We start from the raw sequence: 25,615 nt of genomic DNA, 5'->3' as shown, positions 1-25,615 counted from the left end.
TTGCGGAGGACGACTACAACTCCCAGAGTGCTCTGCTTCCTCTTTGGTGTGTTATTGCCCCTTTCACGGTGCCGGACGCTGTAGAAACGGGCTAGAGTGCCAGGTCCGATGTTTTCTGTGTCCTTCCCCGAGGCAGGGACGAGGCGGTGACTTGACTCTTGGGCGCAGAGCCCGGGAGGGAGCGCAGGAGACGCTGTCCCTTCTGCCCGGCTCACCTCGCGCTCCTCTTCGTCTTCTCCACCCGCAGCCACCTGAACTCCTGCTCAAGACCGACCGCCCCAGGCAGGGTGGTGGCTTTGCGCCCCACCTCCCCGCCTCGGGCCGTGGCGAGGCCGCGGCCCTCGGGGCGGCAGTAGCGGCGTCAGCGCTGGGGAGGCGAAGGAGGGAAAATGGCGTCGGAGCTGGAGCCTGAGGTGCAGGCCCTCGACCGGAGTTTGCTGGAATGTTCAGCTGAGGAGACCGCGGGGGTGAGTGCCAGGACCGGGGCTAGGATGTCCGGCCGTGGCAGGCCGCGCCCCGGGGGAGGAACCGACTCCTGGGAATCCCTGGGTGGCGGGCCCTTCTTGGGGTGACGAACCGGCGCGCGGGGCCTCGCCGTGTAGGTAATGGCCCGGGGAGGCCCCAGATCCTGCCCCTCTCCGTCCCTCTTTATCCACAAGTAGCCGGCAGCGCTGCTGGGTGCACCAGCCACCCTCGCGTTTCCTTTCGCTCTTCCATTATTCCTCCTTTCCCCCTCACTCCCAGTAAGTCCCCCAGCACAGGGCCTTTGCCCTCTGTGCCAACTCTGCTTCCTGGTCTTTTGGATACTTTGTCTTCCTGATTCCTTTTCCGGAGATAAGCGGAGCCTTGCCTCCTCATTTGAAACCTGCCGCCTTTACTTTGTTTCTGGGACCGGCCTTGGCATCCAAAGATGCCAGCGACACTGTTCTCCGTCTTTACCCCTCCTTTTCATTCCTTTTTTGCCCTGGTTTGGTTAGTCGTCGTTAGTGAATGTGCGAAGAGTTAGTGTCTTGACACATTTATGGAGTGTGAGAAAGTGGTCGTTGAGACTGGGAGATTAAAACAATAATTCGTCTAGGAGTTGGGGGTAGTTGGACGGAGAACAAACGTTATATAACTTTGAGAGAGCGGCTGTCAGTAAATGGAAGCTAATAATGTGGCCACAGCATGGTGAGAGCAGTTAATGCCCCAAACTTAAAGCATTCAAAGCCAGTCTTGTGCTGAACCCGTAATATGAATATGCTCATATAAGTAGCAGAGTTATAAAACAATTAATAAAACTCGATGGTATCTTTCTTCCAGAAGGACAGGGAACACCCATTAGAACAGATTGCCCAGAATGATTATGAATGGACCAAAACAGCTTAGGCCCTACCTTTCGTGCTTCCGATTTAAAAAAACTAATAGGGAGGAAGTGACCTTTGAGCACAAGTCAACAATCTGAATGTTAGGAACAAAATTGTAGTAGGACACTATGGGGCTGTTGGTTAGTAAGGAGTTATTTTGGGCGAATTGATGAGGGCACTAGATCATAGGGGAAGTAAATGTCAGGAGTAGAGGTGAAAAGTTTCAAGAAACACGTTGTTGAACGATGCGTCTTTGTTTTTAAACCAACTTGTTTAGTTCAGTTTTCATTTACTTTCTGCTTAATATTGCAACAACCCAAGGATTTTCCCCATCTGCCTTTCATTTATTGAGAGATTAAAAAAAAAAAAGAAAGCTGTGTTTGAAGTAAATAGTAAAATGATGATAACAGTTGTTCCCTATCCAGGTCGCCCTGTTAGTATCCATGTTGATATCTGTCCTGTTATTTACCCGACATTTTTTTTTTACTCCACCGAGTTTTGCCTGTGACCCAGTGGTACAGGCTATGTACTCTATTTTCCTAGTTCTAAAAGTGGAAGCTGCTGTACACCTGAAACTAACACATTGGTAATCAACTATACTCCAATATGAAATAAAATTTTAAATAAAAGTGCAAGTTACTTAGTGAGAGCTTCTCAAATTTGTTGAGATTTCCTGAGTAAACAGTTATAAAACCAATGCTAGAGACCAGTGCTCCTAGTCCCTGCATAGTGAAATTCTCAGTCAGATGTAGTGGGGGAGATTAAGGGAAATGCAATCAAAGTTTAGTACTCTGGACTTGGAATTTGTGAAGATCAGAGTCTGAGCTACATTTTAGTTTTGCTGTTTCCTTTTAAATGAATTTCTGAATAATAAGATGGAAAAAAATTTAGTCTGAAGGCCAACAAAATTTCTTAAAGAAGATTCAGGCTAGTAGTAAAACACAGGATTCTTCAAGCAGTATAATTTGCTTGTACTTTGTGAAGCGTTTATTGTCTGTATTTGGTTAAAACAGCATAATGCTTTAGTATTCTTCCAGCTTCGGCTCCAGCCCAGCCTTTGTCACAAATTAAAATGAATAAAGTTTTCTCAGGTTAAAATAAACTTTAGAGAGAATAAACAAGTAATAAACAGTTATTGCAGCCTTTAGACCTCTGTAACTGGTAATTGGTTGGGATCACATCCGTCTAAAATTACTTAATAAGCACTGGTGTCATCTTTCCCACACTGTATTTACACACTGGCTTTTCTTATTTGAATGAGGAGGAAGGACTATTTGTGACCCCATCTATTCTTTACTAGAATGCGTCACAGAAGTATTTAAGTACTCCAATACTTTCAAGTTTAGGATAGTAAAGTGACTGGCCCTGTGTTCTAGTTTTCTCTTTCCTTTGGTAGAATTGATTCTGCAAGTATGTTCAGTTCAGTTCAGTAGCTCAGTCGTGTCTGACTCTGCGACCCTGTGGACTGCAGCATACCAGGCTTCCCTGTCCATCACCAACTCCCGGTTGTGCAAGTATATATGACTCCACAATGGCACCCCACTCCAGTACTCTTGCCTGGAGAATCCCATGGATGGAGGAGCCTGGTAGGCTGCAGTCCATGGGGTCGCTAAGAGTCAGACACGACTGAGCGACTATCACTTTCACTTTTCACTTTTACACATTGGAGGAGGAAATGGCAACCCACTCCAGTGTTCTTGCCTGGAGAATCCCAGGGACGGGGGAGCCAGGTGGGCTGCCGTCTGTGGGGTCACACACAGTCGGACAGGACTGAAGCGACTTAGCAGCAGCAGCAGCAGCAACACTTCTTGAGTCTATCTACATCTTATGCTCCACAGATTGGATTATATCTTTAAAGTGGATGATTTGCTGCTGCTGCTGCTAAGTCGCTTCAATTGTGTCCAACTCTGTGCGACCCCATAGACGGCAGCCCACCAAGCTCCCCCGTCCCTGGGATTCCCCAGGCAAGAACACTGGAGTGGGTTGCCATTTCCTTCTCCAATGCATGAAAGTGAAAAGTGAAAGTGATAGTTGCTAAGTCATGTCTGACTGTAGCAACCCCATGGACTGCAGCCTACCAGGCTCTTCCGTCCATAGGATTTTCCAGGCAAAAGTACTGGAGTGGGGTGCCATTGCCTTCTCCGAAGTGGATGATTTAAGAAGTGGATATATTGTTTCTCCCCAAGTCTGAAAGAACTGTGTATTCCTTACAGAAGTTTTATGTAGAGTATTATATCTATATTGATTACTTTTTACCTTAAAATTTCCAGCAGTTTTATATATTGCAATGTAATTCACACATCTTACAGTTCGGTTCAGTGGTTTTTAGTATATGCAGAGTTGTACAGACATCACCACTATCAGTTTTAGAACATTTTCATCACCTTCCCAAAAGAAGTCCTGTATCCATTAGCTGTACACTCCTCCTAACCTCCCACACTCTAGGCCACTGCTGACCTGTTTCTTTGTTTCCATAGATTTGTCTCTTCTGGAAATTTAATATAAATGGGGTTATGTAATATGTTGTCTTTTGTGACTGGTTTCTTTCGCTTAGCATAAGTATTCAAGGTTTGTTCTTATTGTAGCATGTATCCTCAATACTTCATTCCTTTTTACTGCCAAATGATAGTCCATTATGTGGATATACCATATTTTATTTATCCATTCATCAGTTGTGGCTGTTTGGGTTGTTCAACTTTTGGGAGATTATGAATTGTGGTAGTATGAACTTTTGTGTACAGTTTTTTTGCGGGAACATATGTTTTCGTTTCTATTGGGCATACACCCAGGAGAGGAATTGCTGGGTCAGGAATTGCTAGGCAGAAATGACTGCATCGTTTTACCTTCCTCTCAGCAGATGTGGTTTTCAGTGGGTTTCACATCCTTGTGAACACTTGTTAGTTGTCTGTTTTTCGGTTGTAGCCATTCTATTGGGTGTAAAGTTGGGTCTCTTTATAGTTTTGATTTGTATTTCCCTCGTGACTCATGATGTTGAACATCTTTCCATAAGCTTTTTGGGTATTTGTTTATATTTTTTTTTAAGTGTCAATTCAGATCTTTTGCCTATTTTTAAGTTACATTTTTCTTGGTTCTAATTTTTTCTTAATATAGTCCCAAAAGCTCCGTTTCAGCATTAGTGATTGTTGCTTTAGATTGTTGTTTTATAGTTAACTTACATGTTGATTATCCTTGTTCAAAAGCAAAACCAAATGTGGTTAAAGAACGCAGCTTTAATTTGGCAAGCATTATAGTTAGATACTGTGATACAAGCTTCCCTTGTGGCTCACCTGGAAAAGAATCCGCCTGCAATGTGGGAAACCTGGGTTCAATCCCTGGGTTGGAAAGATCCCCTGGAGAAGGGAAAGGCTACCCACTCCAGTATTCTGGCCTGGAGAATTCCATGGACTTTTTAGTCCATGGGGTCCCAAAGACTCAGACATGACTGAGTGACTTTCACTTTCACTGTGCTAAAAGAACTAACCCCAAAGGATTCTTTCATTTTTGTGTTTATTATACTTGCTCTCCATCCCAAGGCTGAAAATTAGCTTTCAAAATAGGAGAGAGCCTAGAAGCATTGTTATAACATGTTTACTATAGGGGAATGAGCTGACAGTTCGTCCACTTCCTTGTGGAGGACTTCTCATAAGGTAGTGCTTATTACTGTGATGTACACGTTATATGGCAGCCACAAGGGTCTGAAATGAGGACAGATTAACATGCAACCGAATTGGGAATCTGGTCATTTTTCCTGTTGAAGAAATAGTTACAATTAGCTTATGTTCCTGAGAACTAATACAAAAAGCTATAGATTTTTTCTTTTGAGAAATATGTGGACCATTGTTCTGAAATGCAGCCAGAAATTTTTTCCACCTGCTCATTTTCACTTCACAGCTTTTTTTTCTAATCTGTACTGTTGCTGGTCACTAATTCTATATCTCTGGTATATAATTCCCATGTAAAGGTACTTTGCTTTGTTTATTAAGTGTTTTAAGTAAGGTGACTGATTTTTTATTCCTTAGCCAGAAGCTGATATTAGTTTCTGAATTTTTTGTTTAAGAAATCGATGAACATATTTAGCCCATCAGTGTTGTTGGAGCCACAAGACAACATTTTCTTTTACAAAGCACCATCCTTTATCCTCCCTGAATCAAAATTCTGCAAAAGTAAACTTTTAAGAGAAATGCAACATAAAATATAAAACAAAAAATCACTGTTAAACAAAACCTTTAAATATGTTGTAAATTAAAATTGAAGCATAGTTTTCTAGGATCCTGGGGGTGAATTCTTAAATCTTAATGATTGTCTCCCTCCAAGTACTGTTTTCCAGGCAAGAACACGGACACGACTGAAGTGACTTAGCAGCAGCAAGTACTGCTTTAAGAGTAATTTAGTCTCTTTCCTACTTAATAAAAGGAAACAGAGCAAAATTAGTTACATTTGGAAAGGATTGTTTCACTTCAGGGGTAAAGACTTTTTCACTGTTTTCAATTGTAAACTTCCATCCAGCCCTTATCTTATGAACAAGAGTTTTACATTTTTAGGAAAAGTTCTCTAAAGTGTGAAATTAACTAGAAAGTTAGTATGTACTACCTCATGAATATTTAAAATCTCTCTGTAGAGTTATTTTTCAAAAAAAAGAAGTGGATTGAAGATTATGCAAGTAATAGTTAAAAAGACCTTGTACTCTTTTTTTTTAATGTTTTATTTTATATTGGAGTATAGCCATTAAGAAGACCTTATACTCTTGTCTGATGGTGTTAGACATCACTTGAATGCACTCTTTCTTAACCAGGATGTAATTTGAGACATAAATGTAGTCTATAGGTAAACATGAGACCTATGAGTTAACAGATAACTGCATTTTTGTAGAAGTGAGTTGTTCCATGTTTTCTGATTTCAAATTTTTATTTGGTTTAGAGACAGAAAAAGGTGGTTGTAATTAACGCAAGGAAATGTGGAGGACGAGTAAACGTAGATGGAATTGGTATGGGAGGCAGGAATAAATAAATGACAGAATATGAGGAAAATTCTTAAGGTTTAGGGAAATAGAGAAAAGAATGGAGGTAGTTTGATGGATGCCTTATTATAGGGTTTACTTGGTTTGGTTTTTAGAGCCTGCACCTGGATTGGCTTTATTTCTGCTTCCATAAAAGCCACATGGAGCATCTTTCTGTAATATCAACGTTAAGTGACAGTCAGTAGTACAGATATATTTATAGTCACTAGGTTAATGGATTTTGCTAAATGCCTGCTGGGGCTTGGTTCTGTTTTAGATTTGGGGGTTTTTGGGGGTGGGGTAGAGGAACAGGAGATTCGGGTAAGGAATGGGCAGAGAAGGCGTCTTAGAGAAAGTGAAACATAAACTGAGATCTGAAGAATGAGTAGAAAATAGCCCTGGGAAGCAGAGAGGAGCAATGCCAGTCAGGAGGAGGAGACTAGTAAGTATAATACAAGACAGCAGGCTTTGTAAACCGTGTCAGTGGACTTGACTTGATCCTAAATAGAAGGGGAAACAGTGACACGATCAGATTGGCATTTTGCAAGAAACACTCTGGTAGTGAGTTTGGAAAAATGGACTGTAGAGGGGCCAAACTAGTGGGGATCACCAGTTAGAATATGGTTGCACCAATCTGATGGCTCTGGGCAGTTTGGACTAGGGTAGTGGGGGCAGTGCCAGTAGGGATGGAGAGAAAGAAATGGATGGATTCAACAGATGTTGAGGAATCCTAATAGACAAGACATGATGATTAATTGAATGTTGGAGTAAGGAAGAAAGATTTCTGTGTTTTTTTTCTGGTTTGAATACCTGGTAGACGCTGGTGTTTAAAATAGGGAAATGGAGAAAATAGCAGGAGGTTTTGTGTTGTGGAAGATCATGAGTTCAATTTTGGACATATTGAGTTGGTGTCTGAAAGGAAAAACTGTTTCTTCTGTTTCTCTTTACACTCCCAGCCACCAAATGTAGGGGAATGTTTTTCCCACATCAAGCAATTCTCTCCTTCTCAGCAGACACCAACTGGGTGCCCTACAAGTTGGTCAATTCTGACACCATACACCTGGAGATAGCATCAGATCCCAAAGATTAAGGGCTCAGTCCCACAAAGCTGCCCCCATTACTACTTCAGATGCCACTCACAAGCAGGGGGTCCTCAGGTTACCCACAATTTATGTTGCAAATGAGGGGGGTTCCTGTGACCCCCTCTTTGGGTTCAATAATTTGCTGCAGTGGCTGCCAGAACTCAAGGAAGCAGTTTATTTACTAGGTTACTTGTTTATTATAAAATGATACAACTCAGGAATAACCAAATGAAATAGAGGAAGGTATGTGGAGCTTCCATGCCCTCTCTGGGCATGTTAGCACCTCTGCCTGTTCACCAAGGAAGAAGGTGGCTGAACCTCAACACTTTGGGATTCTTATGGAGGCTTCATGCCTCCATAGGCATGATGATCAAATCATTGGTCATGAGTGATTAACTTCACCTCCAGCACCTGTCCCTTCCCTGAAGTTGGTTGGGGTGGAGGCTGTAAGTTCCCACCTACTAATCATGTTCCTGTGGCAACCAGCTCCCCATCCTTAGGGGCTTGCCAAAAGTCACCTCAGTAACTGCAGTTCAGGTCTGATTGAAAGAGGTTTGCTTTGAATAACAAAAGACACTCCTTTCTTCTTTATCTCACTTATACTTAGGAAATTTCAAGAGTTTTAGGAACTCTGTGCTAGGAATGAGAAAACCAAAAGTATATTTCTTATTGTAAATTACAATATTGCAGCATCTGTTAGATATTACCACAGGTAGTAGGACATGAAAATTTAGGTACAGGAAAAAGTGGCTTTTTTAAATGTTTTTAGCATGGAGAGCAAAGGAGAAAGGGTTTAAGCAGAGGTCGATCGGGGGAAAAGAACATAATCATTAAAACAAAGTCTCTTGTGGAGTGTCATTTATTAATCATTGAGAAATAGAATTAGTATATTGGCTGTTCATGTTTACTGTATGTTCTTTCTATCAGCAAACTGAAAAGAGAATCCAAATCACAATTAGTGTATCATTTGAGCAAAACAGTTGAAATTAGAAAGGAAGTCAGATGGGCTCAATGGCTAGCATCTTTGAGATGATTTGTTGTGGTTATTTTCCTGGACTGCCCATAGAAGGTTGCTTCAGGAGTCATTTTGAGGAGATGGACTCATTTCACTGTTGATTTTGCTTTCACTTTAAGTAGAATTCTAAGATACTGGCTATTGTAGTTAAAATCTAAATGTTTTACCCTTTTTGAAAAGGCATACAGTGATGAATGTTGTCAGTAAAACAGTTTATAAGATTCTTTTGTCATTATTTTTTGTGTCTAGAAGAAAACAGAGTAGATTTATTCAAATTTGCAGCTTATTGACTTTGTTTAAAATTATTTTTTCTTTTTTTTAAGAAATGGCTGCAAGCAACTGACCTCACTAGAGAAGTATACCAGCATTTGGCCCACTATGTACCCAAAATCTACTGCAGGGGTCCCAACCCTTTTCCACAGAAAGAAGACATGTTGGCACACCAAGTTTTGTTGGGACCAATGGAATGGTACCTTTGTGGTGAAGATCCTGAGTTGGGATTTTCCAAACTTGAACAAACAAATAAACCTTCTCATCTTTGTGGTCGTGTTTTTAAAGTGGGAGAACCTACATACTCTTGCAGGTAAGATATTGCCATTTTCTTTCTTTCCTTCTTGTTTTTACTTTTTTCTTGAAACCTTACATTTTAATTTTTAAATTATGAAATATTATATAAATGTGTGTGCGTGTAAGTCTACACAACAAATATATTTGGTTGAATAACTTATTATAAACAAATATTATTTTCCAGGTCAAGAAATAGAGCATCACCAGGATTTCAGAAACCCATAGTGTGCTTTCTTCCTCCTCCATAGTTAACCCCTACCTTGACTCTTGTAATGAGCACTTTCTTGCTTTTCTTGATAGAGTGGTTCTTTTTGATGTTCGAATTACCCCATGTTTGGCCTTTGAATGCCCCATCACACTAGCTTCTTGGTCATTTTCACATGCCTTTCATAGTCTTTGGGTGCTTCTTTGCTTTCTGGCACAAGATGTCCACACCTCACTTTGTACTTACTCTGACCCATATGTGCAATCAGCCACTTATGCAGGGAGTTTCCTTGTAGTTGGGAATGTTAGAAACCATGGTCTGGGTGCTATATGTACTTAGTACTACTAGGTTGACTTTAAATTTCTTGTTGAGAATTGAGTGTACAAGGGTAGAAGATGGAGAGGAAAGTGCTCTGTTTCCCTTTAGGACTATCCTCTCCTATTTCTCAGAACTAATCATTATTGACAAACTCTTATGTATCCTTCAAGAAATTTTTTGTGCCTATACATGCCATATATGGGGCTATCTTAAACATATATATGCAGACATACATAGAAAAGGGACTGTGTTAGATATACTGGGCTAAGTTTTCCTTTCTCTACAAAATCTTGCCATTGACATCTGTCCATATCAGCTCATATAGCTAGGTAATATTCCACTGTGTGGATACAGTATTGATTGTATAATATTTTTTTCTTTAAGACTTTTTCCCATGCAACTTAATTTTGGTTACAGCTTTTGGGTGTCTGTGGCAATCTTTCTTTATGGTTAGAATACCAATCAAGAGCTTTTTATATATTGAAAGACTGTTAGATCTAGTTTTTTGTTTGTCTATACAGAAACCTAAGTCCCTTATTGGTATTTGGAGCAGTAGATCTAGTTTAATCTCATGATTTACAGATGAGGAAACTGAGATCCAATTGTTGCAATAACATCCTTTGTATCAAAAATATCCAGTTCCAAAGCATGCATTTGTATGTCTTGTCTTTCAATCTTCAGTTTGGAATGTTGCATTGGTTTTTCTTTGACTTTCATGATCTGGACACTTTTGACAAGTACAGGCCATTTATTTTGTAAATGCCTCTCAATTTGGGTTTGTCTGTATGCTTCATGGTTAGAGTCAGGTTGTTTCTTTCACAGAAATATTACAAGAATTACATGTTCTCAGTGTTCCAGTAGCATATGATTTTGGTTTGGTTCAATAGCTCTTTAACTTTGATCACTTGATTTCTGCAAGGCTTCTCTACTGTGGAGTTACTCTTTTTCCCTCTCTAATCACTAAATATTTGGTGGTGAGATACTTTGAGACATATTAAATATCCTCTTTCTTACCAAATGTTCAGGGTTTTATTTGTATCAGTATGTATTCATGGAGTCCCATTATTCTGGTGGTCAAAATTGTCCTAGATTTGACCAGTGGGAGGCCCTTCAAGCAGTTTCCCTGGTGGCTCAGACGGTAAAGAATCTGCCTGCAATGTGGGAGACCTGGATTCCATCCCTGGGTTGGGAAGATCCCCTGGAGAAGGGAAAGGCTACCCACTCCAGTATTCTTGCCTAGAGAATCCCCATGGACACAGGAGCCTGGCGGGCTGCAGTCCATGGGGTTGCAAACAGTCAGACACAACAGAGTGACTAAGCACGCACACACAGGCTCTTCACGCTGTCTTTGTTCTTTTTTATGTCCCCATCATTCTTTGAGCACTTCCTTTTTCTGACACAAGATGTTTTGAACACATCTTGGACTTTTCTCTGCCTCAGTTCTAAAATCAACCATTTCTCCGAGGAGCCTGTTCCTTTTTAGTAGAGATCGGTGTTCAGAAATAAGATAGTAACTCTACTTGTTGCTGTTGGTATGTCACTAATCCCAAACCCTGTCAATGGATCTGTGTATCTGTATGTAGGTCTCTCTAGTTCCAGTCCAGCACCACAGGATTCTTTCTTGTTTTCTTCCTTTGTATATTTTGTCTCTTCTCTAATGATGCCATGTGTGTCTGTGTATGGGGCCATCCCAGGGGAGAACAGGTTGGGTGCTGGTTTGAATGCTTTGTAAGGAGGGCTTGATTAAATTGACAGTTCTGAGAGCTTCCATGACTAGAAGAAAAAGAAGTAGAAAGAATCTTGTTTTCAGCAGTGATCATGGAATTGGCTTTTTTGGGGGTTTGGAGAAGTGGAGGTGGGACGACAGGAGGAGGAATGTATTTATTCCCTCAGTGAAAGTGGTGCACTGAAAAGCTGTTTGCTTATATTTGAAGATTAAGTGTGCCTGTAGGATTTGTTGGTGAAACCAAGTCAGGAGGATCTCAGAAGAGTTTTCCTGTATGTGCATGGTGGAGGCTGGAGTCTTTGAGATATAAAATCATTAGAGTGTGGAGGTATAGGTTAATCCATTCATACCTATCCTGGGTATTCTAACTGTATATTTAGAGAATGTATAGAATCAATGAAAAGGAAGGTTCCTTGGGTAAGAATTTTCATGTTCATGACATCATCTAAAGGGTCACGAAAGTGAAAGTGTCTCAGTTGTGTCCAACTTTTTGCGACCCCATGGACTATACAGTCCATGGAATTCTCTAGGCCAGAATACTGGAGTGGTTAGCCTTTCCCTTCTCCAGGGGATCTTCCCAACCCAGGGATCAAACCCAGGTCTCCCGCATTGCAGGCGGATTCTTTACCAGCTGAACCACAAGGGAAGCCCCAGAATACTGGAGTGGGTAGCCTATCCCTTCTCTAGCAGATCTTCCCAACCCAGGAATCAAACTGGGGTCTCCTGCATTGCAGGTAAATTCTTAACCAACTGAGCTATCAGGGACATTTATGCCCAGAATGGTTGAAGAAAGAAAGCAGTATGCAGTAACCTGTACTTGGACAGACAAGTACCCTGAAATGGGGGGGAGGGATATAATTATGATGGCCTCCTAGGACTCAAGCTTGAACCAGACTCTTAGAGGATATTTCTAAACTTTGTTGTTACTTAAAGTTGGCCAACTCCAGGTTATGAGCCCAGACTTCTACAAGATTGTCTAAAATACAACTGAAAGTTGGGGACCTCCTGAGCCACACTCAATTCTGATCTGCTGGTTACAAATTTTAGGCATCTCCATAGATTATCTTAGGTTGGATAATCACTGGAACAACTCACAGAACTCAGGGAAATGCTGTAGTTATGATTCAAGTTTTATCATAGCAAAAACACACAAATCTGAACTAGCCAAAAGGCAAGATTTCCAAATGCAATGTTTTCTTATTCTCAGGGACATGTTGTTATCATCCCAGCACATTTACTGCATGACAACAAAGTATTGCCAACCAGGGAAGCTCACCCAAGCTTAGGTGTCCAGAGTTTTTATTGGGGTTTCTTATATTGAATAGTGGTTTATTGAATCATTGCCCACATGACTCAGTTTCCAATTCCACTGCCCTTCCCAGTGGCAGAGCTGTGCCTGAAAGCCCCAGTCCTCTAATCACATGATTTAGTTCAGTTCAGTCGCTTAATTGTGTCCGACTCTGTGACCCCGTGAATCTCAGCACGCCAGGCCTCCCTGTCCATCACCAACTCCTGGAGTTCACTCAAATTCATGTCCATCAAGTCGGTGATACCATCTAGCCATCTCATCCTCTGTCATCACATGATATTAGCCCTCTAATCACATTGGCCCTCTAATCATTTGCTCTAATCACGTGGTTGGTTTTCTGGTATGGCCAACCTCCACTCTGAGTTACTTAATTCTGCCTGCGCTCTGTGACAGCCTAGAGGGGTGGCATGGGAAGGGAGGTTCAAGAGGGAGGGGATATGTATGCCCTTGGCTTATGTTGATGTATGGCAGAAGCCATCACATTGTAAAGTAATTCAGTTCAGTTCAGTCACTCAGTTGTGTTCGACTCTTTGCATCCCCATGGACTGCAGCACACCAGGCTTCCCTGTCCATCACCAAGTCCCAGAGCTTGCTCAAACTCATGCTTATTGAGTCCGTTGTGCCATACAACCGTCTCATCCTCTGTTGTCCCCTTCTCCTCCTGCCTTCAATCTTGCCCAGTATCAGGGTCTTCTCCAATGAGTCCATTCTTCACATCAGGTGGCCAAAGTATTGAAGTTTCAGCTTCAGCATCAGTCCTTCCAGTGAATATTCAGGACTGATTTCCTTTAAGATTGACCGGTTTGTTCTTCTTGCAGTCAAAGGGACTCTCAAGAGTCTTCTCCAACACTACAATTCAAAAGCATCAGTTCTTTGGTGCTGAGCTTTCTTTACGGTCCAACTCTCAGATCTGTACATGTCTACTGGAAAAACCATAGCTTTGACTAGACGGACCTTTGTTGGCAAAGTAATGTCCCTGCTTTTTAATATGCTGTCTAGATTGGTCATAGCTTTTCTGCCAAGGAGCAAGCATCTTTTAATTTCATGGCTGCAGTCACCATCTGCAGTGATTTTGGAGCCCCAAAAAATAAAATCTCACTGTTTCCATTGTTTCCCCATCTGTTTGCCATGGAGTGATGGTACCAGATGCCATAATCTTACTTTTCTGAGTGTTGAGTTTTAAGCCAACTTTTTCACTCGCTTCTTTCACTTTTATCAAGGCGTTCTTTAGTTCCTCTTGGCTTTCTGCCATGAGGGTGTTATTATCTGCATATCTGAGGTTATTGATGTTTCTCCCAGCAGTCTTGATTCCAGCTTGTGCCTCATCCAGACAGCATTTCGCTTGATGTACTCTGCACATAAGTTAAATAAGCAGGGTGACAATATACTCCTGTCCCGATTTGGAACCAGTCTGTTCCATGTCCAGTTCTAACTGTTGCTTCTTGACCTGCATACTGATTTCTCAGGAGGCAGATCACGTGATCTGGTATTCCTATCTCTTGAAGAATTTCCCACAGTTTGTTGTGATCCACACAGTCAAAGGCTTTGGCATAGTCAATAAAGCAGAAATAGATGTTTTTCTGGAACTCTCTTGCTTTTTCGATGATGCAACAGATGTTGGCAATTTGATTTCTGATTCCTCTGCCTTTTCTAAATCCAGCTTGAACATCTGGAAGTTCACAGTTCATGTACTGTTGAAGCCTGGCTTGGAGAATTTTGAGCATTATTTTGCTAGTGTGTGAGATGAGTGCAGTTGTGCTGTAGTTTGAAAATTCTTTGGCATTGCCTTTCTTTGGGATTAGAATGAAGACTGAACTTTTCCAGTCTTGTGGCCACTGCTGAGTTTTCCAAATTTGTTGGCATATTGAGTGCAGCAATTTAACAGCATCATCTCTTAGGATTTGAAGTAGCTCAGCTGGAGTTCCATCACTTCCACTAGCTTTGTTCGTAGTGATAATTCCTAAGGCCCACTTGACTTCACATTCCAGGATGTCTGGCTCTAGGTGAGTGATCACACCATCATGATTATCTGGGTCGTGAAGATCTCTTTTGTATAGTTCTTCTGTGTGTTCTTGCCACCTCTTCTTAATATCTTCTGCTTCTGTTAGGTTTGTACCATTTCTGTCCTTTATTGTGCCCATCTTTGCATGAAATGTTCCCTTGGTGTCTAATTTTCTTGAAGAGAGTAATTATCTGCCAAATAAAAATAAAATAAAATTTTAAAAAAAGTTACCTCATTAGTATAAACTTTCAGATATGTGGGTGGAGTGGAAGCATGAATAACAAAGACACTCCTATATATGGGAAATTTCAAGGATTTAGAGTTACTTCCTAGGAACCCCAAAGGTCAGCCAAACTCTATCACACAGTAGTTAAGAAAGTAAGTGAGGTCCTTTGTATAGTGCTTTCCACAATATTTGGTACATAATAAACTCTTGGTAAATGGCCATGCTGGGGTCTGAGGATGAATGTGTTATGTTTAAAGTAGTACATGAAACCCAGTACCTTGATAAGATGACATGGAGTCTGTTATTTGGAAAGATGAAATATGGTTATTGGAATTCTGGGAGAGTTTCTAAACTAGACCCTTTAGGAGAAAGGTGACTTATGTCTGTAGGTTGGAGATTTTCTTTAACCAGAAAAAATGATACTCAGAAGTCTTTAAAATGAATCTGTGAAGGAAATTAAGTTAATTTTTCTGTTATTTGTTCATCATTTCAAAAATCGTGTAGATCTCAGATGATCTCGCTGAAGCTGCTGTGATGTCAGAAAAGCTATCCGTTTTCATACAGTAGAGTAGTTTTTATATTTGTCTATACTTAGTTGGGAGAAGGCAATGGCAACCCACTCCAGTATTCTTGCCTGGAAAATCCCATGGATGGAGGAGCCTGGTAGGCTGCAGTCCATGGGGTCGCGAAGAGTTGGACACTACTGAGCGACTTCACTTTCACTTTTCACTTTCATGCATTAGAGAAGGAAATGGCAACCCACTCCAGTGTTCTTCCCTGGAGAATCCCAGGGATGGCAGAGCCTGGTAGGCTGCCGTCTATGGGGTCGCACAGAGTCAGACACAACTGAAGCGACTTAGCAGCAGCAGCATACTTAGTTGGCTTCCGTGGTGGCTTAAACAGTAAAGAATCCGCCTGCAATGCGGGAGACCTGGGTTCGATCCCTGGGTTGGGAAGATCCCCTGGAGAAGGGAAAGGCTACCCACGTCAGTATTCTTGCCTGGAGAATCCCCATGGACAGATGGGCCTGACGGGCTACTGTCCATGGGGTCCCAAGGAATGGGACACGACTGAGCTACTTTGACTTTCACTTTTTCATACTTAGTTCTCTATTAGGAAAAATGGAATCAAACGTGGCACTTGTTATTACTTTCTAAATAGAGATGATTGTTTTTAGGGACAATCATGTTAGTGTGATGTTGATCATAGGTACTTATATTTTGATATCTCATAACCATTAAGAAAAAGAAAATACTAGTAAAATGTGAAATCATACTTTGGTTTATGAGTTTAACATTAAGTTAATTCCATTGTTTTTTGTTGCAAAGTTAAATTTAAAACATTCTTATTTAACATTTAAAAGCTTACTGCTTGAATATTACAGATAACCAGAATTTGGAGTTGGGAGTTATGCTGCCATCAGTTAGGAATATTCTTCGTACATGTTTCCAGATAGTACTTTATGATTCTTTGTTATGAACAATTTTGCTTGTTTAATTTTTCTAAACATTGAGTCTGTCAGTAATGATAGATGAGGTTATGTTAAAAATAACCAACAAACTTACCATCTCAGAGACTTTAAATACCCAAAATACATTTATTATTCAGACTATGTGACCAGATTGGTGGGGGTGATGAGTGGGGGCTCTGCTCTAAGTAGTTACTTTATACCGTGTGGCATCTTGGTCAACTTAAAAATTTTTTTAAGGGTCACCAGGGCAAGGAAATAGTAGGGTCTTACACAGCAAATAAATTGCTCTGGCTCAAAAGTGACGACCACGCCTACATCCCTTTACCTAGAACTGGTTAGAAGGCCTCTGACTCCAAAACAGGGCAAGAAAGTGTATTTTTTCTGTGTCTGGTAGAGATGCAGACTTGAAATTGGATGAACATTAGAAGTGTTTTCAGTGATCTTTGGAGTTTGGGTGTTATTTTTCCTTCCTCACAGGGTTGTTAGGATAAAAACAGGTATAGTATAGAAAAACACTTAGGGAACTATAAGGAATTTTTATATGTAAGATTTTTTAAGCCAAATACTCAGTCTTAAAATTCATTATTGAGCCATGAGTAATAAATATCTTAGGCAGAGGGAAAGAGGTGGTTTCATTCCTTTTCTCTCTGGAAATATAGAACTATAATATGGAAGAAACACTTATTTTTAGTAAGAAGAATTTGTTCAATTTTTTGCCTTTTAAAAAACTTGAACACTTGATGTTTTTTTTAGGAGAGTTCTATTTTAAGACTGTTTTTTAAAAACATGAGTGGTCCAGAGATTGAAATCAATGCTGTGTTAGTTTAAAAAATATATGGATGTGATACATGAGTGAAATTATGCTGTGTGTATTTGTAAATGTGGCTTTTTTTCATGAAACAATTTGTCTTAGAGATCTTTCTCAGTCAGTTTATATAAATCTACTTCATTCTTTTAACTGCTGTATTTCCACAGTAAGGCCAGGCCATGATTTATTTGTTTGCCCTATTAATGAAATGAGAAATGGAAAATTTCTAGGATTTTTTTTTATCCTGTAGCAAACCATGCTGCAGGGAACATTCTGTACCTATTTCTACACATCTCTTTTTATACACATTTTAGTGTTTTTCAAGATAGATACCTATTAGTAGAAACAGAATTTCATTGCTGTGTATTATCACTGTGTTCTTCAATGTACTGGAATTTCCCTTGTCTACTTTGCTCTCTCCAACCTGGAAAAGTAACAGGAAGTGGGTAGTTGATATCTCCTAGATAGGTTGAATTTCTGTGGTTGTCCAAAATGAATCTTGTATTCTTGGTTTGGATATTTATGGTCATTTTTATTTACTTTTTTTTTATGCACCAATTTGGTGTAAGATTGAACATAGCCATACATTGGGATATGTTCATACCATAGCCATAATACCAACTTTACATGTATGCCTTTTATCCAGTTGTTGGGGAATAGTAGATGTATGAATAGGTTACTGTGGGGTAATCCTTTTAGATAAGGAAGCTTGGATTTATATCACCAACATTTTCCTAATGATACCATATTTGAGTTCTTTATTTCTTAGAGGAAAATTTACGTATTTCAAAAGGCACAAATCTTAATTGTACATTTTTTACAATAGTTAACCTCATGTAACTCACATCCTGTCAAGCAGAGAACATTTCCGTCTGACTGGAAATTTCCTTGTTAAGGACTTCAAGCCCTAGGTAACCACTATTCTGATATTTTCACCTTAGATTAGTTTTGTCCATTCTAGAACTTCATCAAAATGAAATCATACTCCTTTGTGCCTGGCTTCTTTTACTCAGCATAATGTATATCTGATTCATCTAGAATCCTATAATTATTAGAAATTGTTTCCACTTGTATTGCTGAGTAGTTGTCCAGTGTATGAATGTACTTTAATTGCCCATAATCCATTGTTCTACTGATGAACATTTGAGTTGTTTCAGTTTGAGGTTATCATAAGTTTTCTATGGCTTTTTTTTAATCAGTTCATTCTGTTTTTTGGTAGAAATTTAAAATATTTAAAGGAAAGGAAAATGGTAGTTTGTTTCATAAATCATATCAGCTTATGCCAACATTATTTTAAATGCAACTTATTCAAGTATTAAACATTATTATTTTAAATCTCTGTGTTTAAAATACCAATAAAGAAACTCCCTGGTGGTCCATTTATTGGAATTCAGCTTCCACTGCAAGGGGCATAGGTTCAGTCCTGGTTGGGGAACGAAGATCCAGCATGTTGCATGGCATAGCCAAGCAATTTTTAAAAATAAAAGACAAAATAATAAATATTACACTATTAAAAATCTTCAGCTTTTTATGACACACTTTAGGAATATTAAGACACCATTGGTCATTGGTTGTTTATTCCCAAATTGCCCAGGCTCCTCTGTCCATGGGATTTCAAACCCCACATCTCCTACATTGCAGGCAGATTCTTTACCACTGGGCCACCAGGGAAGACACCAGTAAGATAAGCTTTTCTATACTATTATTCTGATAGACTGAACACTCTTAGCTGATCCATTAGTTACTGGCCATGACTATTTGCAAACAAGTCTTTGTGTGGACATATGTTTAATTTTGGGCTTCCCTGGTGGCTCAGTGGTAAAGAATCTGCCTGCAGTGCAAGAGATGCAGGAAACATGGATTTGATCCCTGGGTTGGGAAGATTCCCTGAAGGAGGAAATGGCTACCCACTCCAGTATTCTTGCCTGGAAAATTCCATGGACAGAGGAACCTGGTGGGCCACAGTCCATGGGGTCACAAAGAGTCTGACACGACTGAGCAATTGCGTGCACACACACACACACATTTAATTGTTAGTGGATTCTACCCCAGGAGTAGAATTGCTGCATCAAAGGACAAGTATGTTTGAACTTAATAAGAAACTGTCAAAGCTTTTTCTAAAAAAAATGTTTTTTCCCGCCAGTAGTGTTCCACTTGCTCCATGTTCTCACCAACATTTGATTTTGTCAGTCTTTTAAACTTTAGCTGTTCTATATAGTGATATCTCAATATGGTTTTAATTTTCTTTGATGACTAATGATGTTGGTGCAATTTTACATGTGTTCATTGCCCGTTGAACTAATGAAGTTTTTCTTCAAGTCTTTTTTTTTATTGGCTTCATTATCTTTTTATTACTGAGTTTTAGAGTTGTTTATGTATTCTGGATACAAGCCCTTTGTGAGATAGATTTTATGAGTGTCTCCTCCAAGTCTGTGACTTGCCTGTATGCTGTCTTATGATGGCAGAAGTTTTAAATTTAATGGTTTAACTTTCCAACTTTTAAATTTTATGAGGATTGTTTCTTGTGTTAAAGAAATTTCTTCCTTTTCCAAGGTGACAAAAATATTCTCTCAGTTTTCTCCTATAAACTTTGAAGTTTTAGGTTTTATATCTGGGTCTGCGATCTGTCTCAAAACTTGATTTTTTTAATCAAGTTTGAGGTACAAGGGTTGAGCTTCACTTTCTTATTGCTTGTGGGGATCCAGTTGTTCTAGCACCATTTTTTTACTTTTCACATTAAATTGCTTTGTTCCCTTACCGAAGACCTCTTGACCATATGAGTGTGGGTCTATTTCAAAATACTGATCAATTCCATTCATTGATACAGCTATTCTAATGCCAATAACCACATTAACTTGATTACTGTAACTTTGTAGTAAACTTCGTATTGATTCCATTTTTGCTTCTTTAAAGTTTCTTTTCTCTATTTCAGATCCTTTGCATTTTATAAATTTTAGAATTAGCTTGTCAGTGTTTATTTTTCAGAAAGACTGCTGAGAAAGAAAAAAAAAAAAGAAAAGACTGCTGAGGTTAAGATTAGGACTGCATTGGCTCTATAGACCAGTTTGGGGAGAATTGACATTTTAACAATACTGAGTTTTCCAGTCCATGAACATCTTCTATCTCTCCATTTATTGAGGTCTTCTTTAATCTCTTTTAACTGTCTTATAGTTTTTATATAAAAGTTGTACATACCTTTTGTTACATATTTATTCCTAAGTATTTTATGATGGTGTTTTTTCCTTAGTTTTAATTTCAGTTTTCTTTTGTGAATATAAAGAAATAGAGTTGGTTTCTGATATCAAACTTGTAACTGTGAGCTTGTTACACTTATTTGTAGTTCTAGTAGTTTTTGTTTTCTTCTGGTTTTGGTTCTTTAGGATTTTTGCATAATTGTGTCCTCTCTGAATGGGGACAGTTATATTTGTTCCAGCCTTTCTGCCTTGTATTTTTTTGTGCCTTACTACACTGGTGAAAGAGGACATCCTTGCCTTGGATGGAAGGCATTCAGTCTTTTGTCATAAAATATGTTGTTATAGTTTTCTCATGAACACCCTTTATCTCATTAAGGACATTTCCTTCTGTTCCTAGTTTGCTGAGTTTTATTATTATTATAATAAATGACTGAATGTTATCCAGTGCTTTTATTATATCTTTTAAGATTATTATAATTTTCCTTTTTTATTCTATAAATAGTTGTATTGATTGATTTTTTTTTTTTCCCCAAATGGTTTTCATTACTGAGATAAACTCTACTTGATCATCATGTATTATAACCTTTATATATTGCTGGATTCAATTTGCTAGTGTTTTATTAAGGTTTTTTGTGTCTGTAATCCTTGAAATATACCATCTGTCACTTTCTTGTAATGTCTTTATCTGGTTTTGGTAACAGAGTTATGCTAGCCTTATGAAATGAGTTGAGAAATATTCCTTTTTTTCTATATCTTTGAGGAGTTTGTATAAAATTGGTATGAGTTCTTCCTTCAGTGTTTTTGGGTTTTTGTGTTTTTTTTTTTTCATTTTTGAAAAGTTTTATTAAAAATTTTTTTAATTTATTTTTTTATTGAAGGATAATTGCTTTACAGAATTTTGTTTTTTTTCTGTCAAACCTCAACCTGAATCAGCCATATATCCCCTCCCTTTTTTTTTTTTTTTTTTTAATCCCCTCCCTTTTGAACATCCCTCCCATTTCCCTCCCCATCCCACCCCTCCTTCAGTGTTTGATAGAATTTTCCAGTGAAACAAATCATCAAAGCCTAGTGTTTTCTTCAGAGAAAGATTTTGATAACAAGTTAAATTTCTTGGATACTTTATGAGTTATTTAGAACTTTATTTCATCTTGTGTCATGTTTGGTACATTGTGCTTTTTGAGAAATATATTTCATTGTATCGTGCCAAATTTATTGGCATTAGGTTCTTAATGTCATTGATATCTATGGTATCTATTGTGAGGTCTCTTCCTTTGTTAAATTAATAATTTGTATTTTCTCTTTGAAAAGATTCATAAAACTGTTTAAAGAATCAGTTTTGGGCTTTATTAGTTTTCTATCTGTTTTGTTTGTTTGGTTTCTACTCTTCTTTCTACTTATTTTTGACCTAATGTGCTCCTATTTTATTCTTTGCTACTGCTAAGTCGCTTCAGTCATGTCCGACTCTGTGCCACCCCATGGACCGCAGCCTACCAGGCTTCTCGTCCATGGGATTCTCCAGGCAAGAACACTGGAGTGGGTTGACATTTCCTCTTCCAATGCATGAAAATGGAAAGTGAAAGTGAAGTCGCTCAGTTGTGTCCGACTCTTAGCGACCCCATGGACTGCAGCCTACCAGGCTCCTCCATCCGTGGGATTTTCTGGGCAACAGTACTGGTGTGCTATTTAATTTTCATACTTTTGAGGCTTTCCAGGCTTTGTGACTGGTTTGTAACACAGTTAAAGTTCTGTAAGGTTGCAGTCTTTGAATTTATTGAGGTTTGTTTTATGACTTAGCAACACAGTCTTGTACATTCCATATGCACCTGAAAAGTAGATATATTTTGCAGTTACTGGATATAATAATCTATGACTGTCAATTAGAACAAAGTGGTTGATCATGCCATTCAGTTCTTCTATACTTACTGATTTTTATGACTAGTTCTTTTAGTTACTGAGAAAGGGGAATGAAAGTCTCCATATATGATTACCATTTATTTACTTCTTTTAGTTCTATCAGTTTATATTTCATTTGTCTAAAAGCTCTTTTATTAACCACATACATAGATATTTATAATTTCTATTACTTCCTGATATATTGACCCCTTTATCATTTATTAATTCTTGTAAGAGTCTTCTTTGCCTGATAAAAGTTTTTCTTTCACTTTCACTTTTGGAGGATAATTTCGCAGGTACAGAATTCTAGGTTGGTAGGCATCTTTTCTTTCAACACTTCAAATATTTCACTCTACTTTTCTGTTGTTTTCATGGTTTCTAAGAAGTCAGATACGATTCTTACCTTTGTTCTGCTACAGGTAAGATTTTTCTTCTCCTCTTGCTTCTTTGACTTCCTGTATTTTGAAAATGATATGCCTGGGTACGAAGTTTTTTGGTGTTTATCCCACTTGATGTTCTTTGAACTTCTAGGATCTGTGCTTTGGTGTCTGACAGTCATTTAAGGAAATTTTCTCAGTAAATGTTTTCTGTTTACTTATTTATATTCTTCTTCTTCTTCTTTTTTTTTTTTTTTGGTTGCACTGGATCTTTGTTGCTGTACGTGGGCTTTTCTTTAGTTGTGAGCAGTAGGGGCTGTGCTGCCCTGGTGGCTCAGAGGTTAAAGCGTCTGCCTCCAATGCAGGAGACCCGAGTTCGATCCCTGGGTCGGGAAGACCCCTGGAGAAGGAAATGGTAACCCACTCCAATATTCTTGCCTGGAGAAGCCTGGTAGGCTACAGTCCAAGGGATTGCAAAGAGTCGGACATGACTGAGCGACTTCACCTTCACCTTCAGCAGGGGCTACTCTGTTGCAGTGCACAGGCTTCATTGTGGTGGCTTCTCTTGTTGCGGAGCACAGGCTCTAGGCATGCAGGCTTCAGCACTCGCAGCACACGGGCTCGGTAGTTGGGGCTCATGGCCCTGGAGCATGCGGGCTCAGTGGTTGTGGCACACGGGCTTAGTTGCTCTGGGGCACGTGGAATCTTCCCAGACCTGGAATTGAACCCATGTCCCCTGCATTGGCAGGTGGATTCTTATTTACTGTACCACCAGGGAAGTCCTACATATTGTTTTCAGTATTCTGTTCCTTTCTCTCTTTCCTCTCTTTCTTGTGTTTCCACTACGTATGTGTTAGACCTTTTGTAGTTGTCACACCGTTCGTAAATATTCTGTTCTGTTTTCCTTCCAGTCTTTTTTCTCTTTGCTTTTCAATCTTAGCGCTTTCTATTGAGATATCCTCAAGCTCAGATATTCTTACATCAGCTATCTTCAGTCTGCTAATAAATCCATCATTCCTCATTTCTGTTTTGGTGTCTTTGATCCCTGGCATTTCTTTTTTGGTTCTTTCTTAGGATTTGCATCTCTGTTTATATTGTCCGTCTGTTCCTAAACACTATCTACTATATATATTAGAGCTCTTAGCATGTTAATCATAATTGTTTTTAATTCTGTGCCTAGTAATTCCAGTATCTGAGTCTGCTTTTGATCCTGGCTCTGTCGCTTCAAACTGTATTTTTTGACCTTTTAGGATGTCTTAAATTTGTTCTTGGTCACTAGGCATACAGTATACTGGGTGAAGGGGACTCTTGTAATTAGGCCTTTCATAATGTGATGGTACAGACATAGAGAACAGACTTGCGGTTGCCAAGGGAGAAGGGTGTGGGGGAGGGAACTGCTGGGAGTTTGGGATTAGCATATACAAACTGTTACATATAGGATGCATAAACAGCAAGGTCCTGCATTATAACACAGGGAACTATATTCAGTATCCTGTGATAAGGCATAATGGAAAAGAATATAAAAAAGAGTCTATAACTGAGTTACTTTGCTGTAAAACATAAATTAACACAATACTGTAAATTAACCATACTTCAATAAAATTTTAAAAAGCAAAGCATCTGCTAGAAAATGTATAACAACAACAACAAAATAACATGGTGGTAATGGGTCAGGGAGGGAGAAGCATTCTGTAGTCTTGTGATTAGGTCTTGTCTTTTAGTGAGCCTGTATTTCTGGGCTGTGAACCTCACATGTGCTTCTTGATGCTCTCCCTAGCCCTAATTTAGTTGGGACAGATGGCTAGAGCAGGCTAGAATTGGGTATTTCCCTTTTTCCAGTTAGTTTGATAAAACCCCAGCAGGTTAGGCTCTGATTAAGGAAAGCTAGGAGAAAAGGAAACATATAAACATCTGAAAGCAGAGTTCCAAAGAATACCAAGAAGAGATAAGAAAGCCTTCTTCAGTGATCAATGCAAAGAAATAGAGGAGAACAACAGAATGGGAAAGACTAGAGATCTCTTCAAGAAAATCAGAGATACCAAAGGAACATTTCATGCAAAGATGAGCTCGATAAAGGACAGAAATGGTATGTACCTAACAGAAGCAGAAGATATTAAGAAGAGATGGCAAGAATACACAGAAGAACTGTACAAAAAAGATCTTCACAACCAATATGATCACGATGGTGTGATCACTCACCTAGAGCCAGACATCCTGGAATGTGAAGTCAAGTGGGCCTTAGAAAGCATCACTACAAACAAAGCTAGTGGAGGTGATGGAATTCCAGTTGAGCTATTCCAAATCCTGAAAGATGATGCTGTGAAAGTGCTGCACTCAATATGCCAGCAAATTTGGAAAACTCAGCAGTGGCCACAGGACTGGAAAAGGTCAGTTTTCATTCCAGTCCCAAAGAAAGGCAGTGCCAAAGAATGCTCAAACTACTGCACAACTGCACTCATCTCACACACTAGTAAAGTAATGCTGAAAATTCTCCAAGCCAGGCTTCAGCAATATGTGAACCGTGAACTCCCTGATGTTCAAGCTGGTTTTAGAAAAGGCAGAGGAACCAGAGATCAAATTGCCAACATCCGCTGGATCATGGAAAAAGCAAGAGAGTTCCAGAAAAACATCTATTTCTGCTTTATTGACTATGCCAAAGCCTTTGACTGTGTGGATCACAGTAAACTGTGGGAAATTCTGAAAGAGATGGGAATACCCGACCACCTGATCTGCCTATTGAGAAATTTGTATGCAGGTCAGGAAGCAACAGTTAGAACTGGACATGGACCAACAGACTGGTTCCAAATAGGAAAAGGAGTTCGTCAAGGCTGTATATTGTCACCCTGCTTATTTAACTTATATGCAGAGTACATCATGAGAAACGCTGGACTGGAAGAAACACAAGCTGGAATCAAGATTGCCGGGAGAATTATCAATAACCTCAGATATGCAGATGACACCACCCTTATGGCAGAAAGTGAAGAGGAACTCAAAAGCCTCTTGATGAAAGTGAAAGAGGAGAGTGAAAAAGTTGGCTTAAAGCTCAACATTCAGAAAATGAAGATCATGGCATCCGTCCC

At 39.4% G+C, this 25,615-nt stretch overlaps 1 protein-coding gene across 4 annotated transcripts in view; it reads left to right on the top strand.

Moving 5' to 3' along the window:
• Positions 1 to 80: 80 nt before the first annotated feature.
• The window catches only part of UBR2 (ubiquitin protein ligase E3 component n-recognin 2), a 108,560-nt gene continuing 83,025 nt past the window's right edge, over positions 81 to 25,615 (top strand). For 2 of the 4 annotated variants that reach the window (XM_055571402.1, XM_055571400.1), the window contains exons 1-2: positions 82 to 467; positions 8,763 to 9,022. In XM_055571402.1, the coding sequence (XP_055427377.1) occupies positions 390 to 467; positions 8,763 to 9,022 (338 nt within the window). In that variant the 5' untranslated portion in view covers positions 82 to 389. Of the gene's footprint in view, positions 468 to 8,762; positions 9,023 to 25,615 lie in introns of all 4 variants that reach the window. The other 2 variants (XM_055571401.1, XR_008711534.1) reach the window with 2 other exon arrangements.

This window comes from Bubalus kerabau, chromosome 3 (genome assembly GCF_029407905.1).
Source record: "Bubalus kerabau isolate K-KA32 ecotype Philippines breed swamp buffalo chromosome 3, PCC_UOA_SB_1v2, whole genome shotgun sequence".
Lineage (NCBI taxonomy): Eukaryota > Metazoa > Chordata > Mammalia > Artiodactyla > Bovidae > Bubalus > Bubalus kerabau.
This window is presented reverse-complemented; position numbering and strand designations above follow the sequence as displayed.